The sequence below is a fragment of the Littorina saxatilis genome, linkage group LG4 (genome assembly GCF_037325665.1).
Source record: "Littorina saxatilis isolate snail1 linkage group LG4, US_GU_Lsax_2.0, whole genome shotgun sequence".
Classification (NCBI taxonomy): domain Eukaryota; kingdom Metazoa; phylum Mollusca; class Gastropoda; order Littorinimorpha; family Littorinidae; genus Littorina; species Littorina saxatilis.
Genome location: NC_090248.1, coordinates 40,151,653 through 40,162,817, shown reverse-complemented (window position 1 = coordinate 40,162,817; position 11,165 = coordinate 40,151,653). Strand labels below are relative to the sequence as shown.

Sequence of the window (11,165 nt, the reverse complement as noted above, 5' to 3'; positions counted from 1 at the left end):
TCTGAGAGGAAACACTGCCTGCTCCAGTTTACAGACACTGAGCTTCTGGCCCCGGTGTCAGTGACGGTGTTTAACCTATGGAGCGGTCTCTTTGATGTTTGAGAGGAAACTCGGCCAGGGTGATATTAAGCAGAAACATGCATTATCACAAGAGCACACCGGTGACACTGTGACGGTTCCCCTACGCTTTGTGTTCGGTGCCCTGACCCTTTGTGTTCGGTTCCCACTCGGTTCCCACACGCCAAAATTTATGGTAGTATTACGCAATGTTGCTCTCTGAGAATGGTCTTGTTAGATCTGTGAGTGTTTACACTACATGCCTAGGTGCTGTTGGATTGAAGGTTTTTGATATTTTAGCCGTTATTAGGTAGAATGCCTTCCACTTTACTGCAAAACTGCATAATTCGTAGCATCGGCAAGAAATATCCTACCAAAACATGCCTGCTTGGAAAGTTCTGTCCGTGGTCCAGCAAAAAGTTCAACATGTCTGTAGCAGACAGCCCAAGTTTCAAGATTGTAGGGCCATCCAAACAGCCGTAATAATAAAAACAACAAAAGTAGTCAGTGAAATTGGCTGTGTTCGGTCCCCCCACACTTTTGTGACGTAGGCGTGACGGTTCCCATAATTCATTGTGTCGGTTCCCACTTTCTGTGTCGGACCCCACTTTCGACCTAATTTCTCTGTGACGGACCCCACAACCAGCCTATTTTGTGTCGGTCCCCACACCTTCTTGGATTTATGACTTGCCGGTTACTTGTATCATTGTATTCATTGAATCTAATTGTCTCGGAGTTATTTTTCAGCAAAAACCGGCAAGGCAGCACCTTTTGTGATACCAAGTAAGTCAGATGACATCAGTATGTGTGTGTGTGTGTGTGTGTGTGTGTGTGTGTGAGAGAGAGAGAGAGAGAGAGAGAGAGAGAGAGAGAGAGAGAGAGAGAGAGAGAGAGAGAGAGAGAGAGAGAGAGAGAGAGTTGTGTTTCCGTACCCGCGACAGCGTTTTTCCAGCGGCGCGACGAAAATCAAGCACATAGAAAATGACCAGGAGTGTTTCCACACGCGCGACGCGTTAGCGGCGCGACAAGCGGCAAGCGACGCGATTTTTTTGAAAGGGTCCTGGAGCGATTTTTTCGCGTTGTCGCGCGGCAACGCGGGAGTTTACAGATTTTACCGCATGTTTAAAACGCAAGTACGGAAACACGTCACGCGTTTGCGCGCGTTTTCTTTTGTCGCTGCCGCTGTCGCGGGTACGGAAACAGAACTTACCGCGAGTACGACACTACCGCGAGTACGACACTACCGCGAGTATAACACTACCGCGTGTCACACTACCGCGAGTATAACATTACCGCGTGTCATTTTATGACTTCCATGGCTGAAGGCAAAGGTTGAAATGTTTCCTTGAAATAGGCCTGGTCTGTTCTCTGAACACTAATTCAATGTTTGTCATGCTAACCAAGAACTCAAAACGATCAGAACACACTATCAGAATACATATAGAATGGGTTGCTTCCAATCAAAGTTAGAACACAAACTCACAAGAAGTAAGTTTGCATGCGTTCTCTCTACGGTTATGGTACTCGCGGTTGTGGTACGCGCGGTAGTGTGACACGCGGCAGTGTTATACTCGCGGTAGTGTCGTACTCGCGGTAGTGTGACACGCGGTAGTGTTACACGCGGTAGTGTCGTACTCGCGGTAGTGTGACACGCGGTAGTGACGCTCGCGGTAGTGTCGCATAACCGGAGTGATCTGGAAAGGTGTCAATCTCTCTCTCTCTCTCTCTCTCTCTCTCTCTCTCTCTCTCTCTCTCTCTCTCTCTCTCACTCTCTCTCTCTCTCTCTCTCTCTCTCTCTCTCTCTCACACACACACACACACACACACACACACATACTGATGTCATCTGACTTACTTGGTATCACAAAAGGTGCTGCCTTGCCGGTTTTTGCTGAAAAATAACTCCGAGACAATTAGATTCAATGAATACAATGATACAAGTAACCGGCAAGTCATAAATCCAAGAAGGTGTGGGGACCGACACAAAATAGGCTGGTTGTGGGGTCCGTCACAGAGAAATTAGGTCGAAAGTGGGGTCCGACACAGAAAGTGGGGACCGACACAATGAATTATGGGAACCGTCACGCCTACGTCACAAAAGTGTGGGGGGACCGAACACAGCCAATTTCACTGACTACTTTTGTTGTTTTTATATTTAGTCAAGTTTTGACTAAATATTTTAACATCGAGGGGGAATCGAAACGAGGGTCGTGGTGTATGTGCGTATGTGTGTGCGTGCGTGTGTGTGTGTGTGTGTGTGTGTAGAGCGATTCAGACTAAACTACTGGACCGATCTTTATGAAATTTGACATGAGAGTTCCTGGGTATGAAATCCCCGAACGTTTTTTTCATTTTTTTGATAAATGTCTTTGATGACGTCATATCCGGCTTTTCGTGAAAGTTGAGGCGGCACTGTCACGCCCTCATTTTTCAACCAAATTGGTTCAAATTTTGGTCAAGTAATCTTCGACGAAGCCCGGGGTTCGGTATTGCATTTCAGCTTGGTGGCTTAAAAATTAATTAATGACTTTGGTCATTAAAAATCGGAAAATTGTAAAAAAAAATAAAAATTTATAAAACGATCCAAATTTACGTTTATCTTATTCTCCATCATTTGCTGATTCCAAAAACATATAAATATGTTATATTCGGATTAAAAACAAGCTCTGAAAATTAAATATATAAAAATTATTATCAAAATTAAATTGTCCAAATCAATTTAAAAACACTTTCATCTTATTCCTTGTCGGTTCCTGATTCCAAAAACATATAGATATGATATGTTTGGATTAAAAACACGCTCAGAAAGTTAAAACAAAGAGAGGTACAGAAAAGCGTGCTATCCTTCTTAGCGCAACTACTACCCCGCTCTTCTTGTCAATTTCACTGCCTTTGCCATGAGCGGTGGACTGACGATGCTACGAGTATACGGTCTTGCTGAAAAATGGCAGCTACTTGACTAAATATTGTATTTTCGCCTTACGCGACTTGTTATTATTACGGCTGTTTGGATGGCCCTACAATCTTGAAACTTGGGCTGTCTGCTACAGACATGTTGAACTTTTTGCTGGACCACGGACAGTTCCAAGCAGGCATTTTTTGGTAGGATATTTCTTGCCGATGCTACGAATTATGCAGTTTTGCAGTAAAGTGGAAGGCATTCTACCTAATAACGGCTAAAATATCAAAAACCTTCAATCCAACAGCACCTAGGCATGTAGTGTAAACACTCACAGATCTAACAAGACCATTCTCAGAGAGCAACATTGCGTAATACTACCATAAATGGATGTTTTGTCCGCGAATTTTGGCGTGTGGGAACCGAGTGGGAACCGAACACAAAGGGTCAGGGCACCGAACACAAAGCGTAGGGGAACCGTCACAGTGTCACCGGTGTGAAGAGAGGGAGTGTTAGGTTTCTTTGTATGGGAATGTGGGTACATGTTTACTTTTCTTTATCCATACATAAGGCGATACCGGTCAATAGGGCGCAGGGGTTCACGTTGAAGAAAAATGTTGCACCTCATAGTCCGAAACAGTTCGTTTGAATGGCTATTTAGCTTGCGTAAACCACACACCAGTTTTCGTGGTTTATCTTACCCCTGAGCCATCGTGGACCCGTTAGATCCACTTTCCTGTTTTCACAATTTAGTCGTCAGTTTGTGATTTCAATGCGACTCGCTGTATCTTAGACTACACGGCGTAGAACTCTATCGTTCAAGCTGGTTATACGGAGAAGGGTACCATGTGAACTTTGCAGAACCTGGTACCTAACTACTAAAAGAATAGAATTCATCAATGTTCACGCACTAATAGCTTCGTATACGCTAGTACTAATTTTATTAATGAAGATTAATTTAGCAAAGAGGCAGTTATCTCCCTGCAGAAGCCACGATTATTCCCCATGGAAAATCGTCCACAGTGAAAAGCTTTTTAACCAATGAGAATTTAGCTGTGTTTGTTTCCGCGCGCGATACATTTTCAGAATGTAGACACTGACGAAAAACTGACCCCCTTTTCAAGTGTTTCGTGGGCAAAAGCTTTGACATGTGCATCTGAGTGGATTAACCTTGACCGTGAAGAACAGGCTGTCAGCCAAAAAATAGACGGAACGAGTCGCAAATGGACAAACAGCTGAAACGAGTACCTATCATCGTGTCGGGCTCCCTTTTTTCGAACTTTCAAAACTTCGAATTGTACTGATCTTGTCTTGATGAAAAAAAGAATTATTTTATGTTTTAACAATGTTTGTGTAACAAGCTGTCAATTTATTATTTAGATTTTAAAAGTTAGGTCTAGCGCCCAAAAAAGGCTTCCGATTTGTCTCATGGTCAATCCGTTCTGACTGCATGAAATACTTTTTTTTTTTAGATGTCTCACTCTCGACGGAAAGCAGTCAGGATGTTCCCGTTCGGTGAGCGTTCAAATGGAAGGGTGTTTGTACTGTATCTAGAGGCTCGGGGAGCTCAGTGATCAGAAACGGATGTTTTACGGGAGGCTGAGTGTGCCTTTAATCTGACAATGTTATCCTGCTCTCTTTGTCTTCGATGCATTTAACATAGATTAAAGCCCCACTCTGCCTCACATGAGCTTTAAAGAACGATGACATCTTTCATGAAAAGACCAATACTAACCTGATTGGACACACTCACAATGGCATTCAACAACAATAAATGACACTTGCAGATGACTTGAATTGCTTTTTAGCACGCGTAAAACACACGTGGTTTATTCTCGTGGTTTATTCAACCCTTGAGCCATCGGGGCCCCGTGTGACCGACTTGTTGTACATGATCAATTTAGTCGTTTGCGCTTTCAATCCTACTCTGTATCTGCAAAAGCATGTTATTATGCACCTCTGAATCTAAAATACAATTCCAGCACAACCTTACAACAATGGCGCTTATAACGCCTTAGATCAAATGACTGATAGTGACACAAAACAGAGTGGCGGCATCTTCAAAGAAACTGTAGTGGTTGGAAAATTCGTCTGCTTTGCAATGGTAAGATGCAGCACATTTGATGTGATGGTCACCCTGTCGCGGAAATACGTTTTTATGCGCAAAATACTCAATCTACACTGGCACAGCAACAAACAGTATCAAATGGTTGAAATCTCAGTCGACCAGCATTTAAAAAACCCAAAGTTTTATCGCTTCCACGTCATCAATTCAAAAGAGCTGCAAGTTGCGCACATCAGTGAAATCATTCACCCGGTTTGCTTGACATACATCATGCATGTCCTTTCTAACTTTTAAAACTTCGAACTGTACTGACTTCGTTCTGATGATAAAATAATTCTGCGGTGTTTTAACAATGTTTGTGTAACAAGCTGTCAATTTATTATTTGGATTTCAAAAGTTAGGTCTAGCGCCAAAACGAGGCTTCCGATTTGTTTTAATGTACTTCCTTGCTAACTGCACGAAATAAACTCTTTCAAAAATGTCACTCTCAACGGAAAGCAGCCAGGGTGTTCCGGTTCGGTGAGAGTTCAAATGGGAGTATGTTTGTACTGTATGTAGAGGCTCGGGGAGCTTAGTGATCATAAACAGGTGGTTTACGTGAGGCGGATGGTGGCTTAAAGTCGATATTGGACTAAATCTATGGCGGCAGAATGAAAAACAGGATGATGCGATGGTGTATGTATGAACACTCTTGCCACGAAGGTCGTTGAATGTGAATTTCATCAGCTTTATGTATGTGAAAACTTTTTTGTTTCAGTCGGACATACCAGACATACCGAACATACCAGGCATACCAAACATACCGGACATACCAGACTGGTTCAATGAGGTAGCATCGAGTTTCAGCGCCGAGCAACAGAAGCGCCTGATGACCATCGCCTCATCCAACACGAATTTCTTGCGAGAATTTGGGGAGCTTCAGCAGAAGCATGCGGGTGAGACCGACACTGATGAGTTCAAGCAGGCTGTGAAAGCACTCGCCGAAAGATACGTGAACGGTGGCGCTGGACTGGTGGTCTCCCTTGTCGCCCTGGTTGCTTCCCTTGTCGTGCAAGGGCTGATGATGTTCGGATAGAACTGGGTCGATTGCAGAGGATGATGACCACGTTGACGGACATGGCATGAAGTCTTTTTTGTTCTTTTTTTTACAGATGTTTTCTTTGTTTTATTTTTTTTAATGAACTATTAAATACATCAACGACGGCAGCGCGAGTCTTATCTGGTTGTCTCCCTTGTTACCCCGGTTGCATCTCTTTATTGTCATGCAAGAGATGATAATTGTGGCCATTTCTGCGAAAAGTCATTGTGGTCAAATGTATGCATGTGCATCCCAAGACTGTTTTCCAGTACGTGTCATCTGTTATACAATGAGCTATCACTGATACTTCCTTGAACAATTAGAAATTCAGCTTGAAGTAGGAGTCAGCAAGCACAGTAAAGTTTGTTTAAAATTTGGTCCAACTCAGTTCTGGGACATCCTGCTTGCTGGCGCGCGCGCAGAGACAAAATTTCCCTCTTTATCTTCACTGCGCTGGCTGCAAAACCCCTCACGCGAGAGGTGTTTTTAGACAGGTCTGGCACTGGTCTACCCTTGACTGAACTTTGACTTCCCGTTTCTACAATCAGAGGCTTCAATCAACAATGTCGAAAGTCGCAGAAATGGCCACAATTATTTGGATTAGTGGATGATGTCATAGGTTTGAACAGTGTTTTATTCAGATACAAGTTTACAAAGCCATGGAGTGTATAAGGTACACAACAAGATAAACTTATGATTGTGCTCTTAGAGACAAAATGATAAAGTGGCGGACGATATTGAAAATTCATTATTCAAACCAATCAAAACAACATGACGACATTGTGGTTTTATGTTTTGCCTTGAAGTGTCCTTTCTCTCTATCTTGTTGTTTTTTGGCTCACGTAAGTAGCCTATGCGATCGTAACTTTGTCTGTCTGTGCGTGCGTGCGTGCGTGCGTGCGTGCGTGCGTGCGTATGTGCGTGCGTGCGTGTGTATGTCTGTGGTAGAAACTTTAACATTTCGTCATTTGAAGACGTCACATTATGGCGTAAGAGGGTTAGACGTCACGCGAAGGAATTACTGAACGTCTCGGTCATTGTTTTTTTGTGCGGGCCGAGACTAGTTGGCAGTCGTGTCCCTGTAACTTTGTAAGTAGGCTACATGCAGACAGACAGATCTAGATCTAGTGTCTCGCTTTCTTGCACAGTGTCACCTATGCTTACTGTGTGTGTGTGTGTATGTGTGACTGAGTGATTGAGTTTGTGTTACTGTTTGTCGATTTCTTACGTGAGCCTTGAAGGCTTCGCCTCTTGTTTTTTATTACATTTAGTCAAGTTTTGACTAAATGTTTTAACATAGAGGGGGGAATCGAGACGAGGGTCGTGGTGTATGTGTGTGGGTGTGTCTGTGTGTGCGTGTGTGTGCGTGTGTGTGTGTGTAGAGCGATTCAGACTAAATTACTGGACCGATCTTTATGAAATTTGACATGAGAGTTCCTGGGTATGAAATCCCCGAACGTTTTTTTCATTTTTTTTAATAAATGTCTTTGATGACGTCATATCCGGCTTTTCGTGAAAGTTGAGGCGGCACTGTCACGCCCTCATTTTTCAACCAAATTGGTTGAAATTTTTGGTTGAAATTTTGGTCAAGTAATCTTCGACAAAGCCCGGACTTCGGTATTGCATTTCAGCTTGGTGGCTTAAAAATTAATTAATGACTTTGGTCATTAAAAATCTGAAAATTGTAAAAATAAAAAAAAATTTATAAAACGATCCAAATTTACGTTTATCTTATTCTCCATCATTTGCTGATTCCAAAAACATATAAATATGTTATATTCGGATTAAAAACAAGCTCTGAAAATTAAATATATAAAAATTATTATCAAAATTAAATTGTCCAAATCAATTTAAAAACACTTTCACCTTATTCCTTGTCGGTTCCTGATTCCAAAAACATATAGATATGATATGTTTGGATTAAAAACACGCTCAGAAAGTTAAAACAAAGAGAGGTACAGAAAAGCGTGCTATCCTTCTTAGCGCAACTACTACCCCGCTCTTCTTGTCAATTTCACTGCCTTTGCCATGAGCGGTGGACTGACGATGCTACGAGTATACGGTCTTGCTGAAAAATTGCATTGCGTTCAGTTTCATTCTGTGAGTTCGACAGCTTGACTAAATGTTGTATTTTCGCCTTACGCGACTTGTTATATTTAGTCAAGTTTTGACTAAATATTTTAACATCGAGGGGGAATCGAAACGAGGGTCGTGGTGTATGTGCGTGTGTGCGTGTGTGTGTGTGTGTGTGTGTGTGTGTGTGTAGAGCGATTCAGACTAAACTACTGGACCGATCTTTATGAAATTTGACATGAGAGTTCCTGGGTATGATATCCCCATACGTTTTTTTCATTTTTTTTATAAATGTCTTTGATGACGTCATATCCGGCTTTTCGTGAAAGTTGAGGCGGCACTGTCACGCCCTCATTTTTCAACCAAATTGGTTGAAATTTTGGTCAAGTAATCTTCGACGAAGCCCGGGGTTCGGTATTGCATTTCAGCTTGGTGGCTTAAAAATTAATTAATGACTTTGGTCATTAAAAATCTGAAAATTGTAAAAAAAAATAAAAATGTATAAAACGATCCAAATTTACGTTTATCTTATTCTCCATCATTTGCTGATTCCAAAAACATATAAATATGTTATATTCGGATTAAAAACAAGCTCTGAAAATTAAATATATAAAAATTGTTATCAAAATTAAATTGTCGAAATCAATTTAAAAACACTTTCATCTTATTCCTTGTCGGTTCCTGATTCCAAAAACATATAGATATGATATGTTTGGATTAAAAACACGCTCAGAAAGTTAAAACAAAGAGAGGTACAGAAAAGCGTGCTATCCTTCTTAGCGCAACTACTACCCCGCTCTTCTTGTCAATTTCACTGCCTTTGCCATGAGTGGTGGACTGACGATGCTACGAGTATACGGTCTTGCTGAAAAATGGCATTGCGTTTAGTTTCATTCTGTGAGTTCGACAGCTACTTGACTAAATGTTGTATTTTCGCCTTACGCGACTTGTTATATTTAGTCAAGTTTTGACTAAATATTTTAACATCGAGGGGGAATCGAAACGAGGGTCGTGGTGTATGTGCGTGTGTGCGTGTGTGTGTGTGTGTGTGTGTGTGTGTGTGTGTGTGTGTGTGTAGAGCGATTCAGACTAAACTACTGGACCGATCTTTATGAAATTTGACATGAGAGTTCCTGGGTATGATATCCCCATACGTTTTTTTCATTTTTTTTTATAAATGTCTTTGATGACGTCATATCCGGCTTTTCGTGAAAGTTGAGGCGGCACTGTCACGCCCTCATTTTTCAACCAAATTGGTTGAAATTTTGGTCAAGTAATCTTCGACGAAGCCCGGGGTTCGGTATTGCATTTCAGCTTGGTGGCTTAAAAATTAATTAATGACTTTGGTCATTAAAAATCTGAAAATTGTAAAAAAAAATAAAAATGTATAAAACGATCCAAATTTACGTTTATCTTATTCTCCATCATTTGCTGATTCCAAAAACATATAAATATGTTATATTCGGATTAAAAGCAAGCTCTGAAAATTAAATATATAAAAATTGTTATCAAAATTAAATTGTCGAAATCAATTTAAAAACACTTTCATCTTATTCCTTGTCGGTTCCTGATTCCAAAAACATATAGATATGATATGTTTTGATTAAAAACACGCTCAGAAAGTTAAAACAAAGAGAGGTACAGAAAAGCGTGCTATCCTTCTTAGCGCAACTACTACCCCGCTCTTCTTGTCAATTTCACTGCCTTTGCCATGAGCGGTGGACTGACGATGCTACGAGTATACGGTCTTGCTGAAAAATGGCATTGCGTTCACTTTCATTCTGTGAGTTCGACAGCTACTTGACTAAATATTGTATTTTCGCCTTACGCGACTTGTTGTTTTTCGTTTATTTGTTTGTTTGTTGTTGTTTTGTTTGTGTGTGTGTGTGTGTGTTTTTGTTTTCTTGTTATATTTGATTGATTGTGTCAAGCAAAAAGCCAGCGTAATTTGCCGAAAAAAACTGCATTAATTTTCTTCTTTTTTTCTTTGCCCTGTTTACTTTTGTTTCTCTTCTTTCTATCTATTCATTTTGGTTTACCATATTAATATATATATATATATAACTGCTAGTTTGTTTGTATCCGTTATTGTCTCCGTATTTCTATCCTCAAATGTTTTAAACCAAAACTATTTGTTTTCACTTGCGTCGTCTAATTTAATAATTGCAAGATTAAATTATTGTGAAAGATAACGATAACTGACCTATTTTGTTGTGAAAGATCGCAGAAAAAGAAAATGTTCATTGTCGATCAATGGAGCACATAAGACGCAATAATAGGAGTGATCGGGTGATAGGAGGATGGAAGATTAGTATGTAAGCTAACTAATTAAAAATGTAAAAGCATTTTTTTCGGCATCCGGTCTCGGTTCAGACACAACGAAAAATAGAGATAAGATAAAATGAAACAAAGTGAATATAAATATAAGATGATTCAAAATGAGTGATGAAATAAATAAAACTGAAACAAACTACGCACATGAAAACGACATTCTCTTGGGAATGGCTATTAGATCAAACAAAATCAAATATTTAATTTTGCAAACGGTGAGAACATTTCTATTTATTTTTCTACTTTTTCATTATCTTAAGTCGCTCTCTCTCTCTCTCTCTCTCTCTCTCTCTCTCTCTCTCTCTCTCTCTCTCTCTCTCTCTCTCTCTCTCTCTCTCTCTCTCTCTCTCTCTCTCTCTCTCTCTCTCTCTCTTAATTTTTCACTTTTAATGCAAATAGCATGGATTGTTTTTAGTAATATCAAACTAACGAAGCTTTGTTAATTTGTAAGGGTAACAAATTCTACTTTCAGGTTACTTTAAGGTTACGTTTCCACAATCCCTATACTTAAATGTATTTTGTGCCTTTTATCGAATTCATGTTTTGGTACTAAAGAATGTAAAATTCGTCAAAGTTCTGTTACCGTTTTGCTTTTGCGGGAGTAGCTCTAAAACAAAACTAAATCTTATATGTTTTCTACGACACAATAAAATGATATAGTG

At 40.4% G+C, this 11,165-nt stretch overlaps 1 protein-coding gene across 2 annotated transcripts in view; it reads left to right on the top strand.

The window, feature by feature from the left end:
- Nucleotides 1-6,963, top strand: part of LOC138964723 (uncharacterized) — an 18,473-nt gene extending 11,510 nt beyond the window's left edge. For both annotated transcript variants that reach the window (XM_070336757.1, XM_070336756.1), the window contains exon 4: nucleotides 5,779-6,963. In XM_070336757.1, the coding sequence (XP_070192858.1) occupies nucleotides 5,779-6,096 (318 nt within the window). In that variant the 3' untranslated portion in view covers nucleotides 6,097-6,963. The remainder of the gene's footprint in view (nucleotides 1-5,778) is intronic.
- The last annotated feature ends 4,202 nt before the right edge of the window (nucleotides 6,964-11,165 follow it).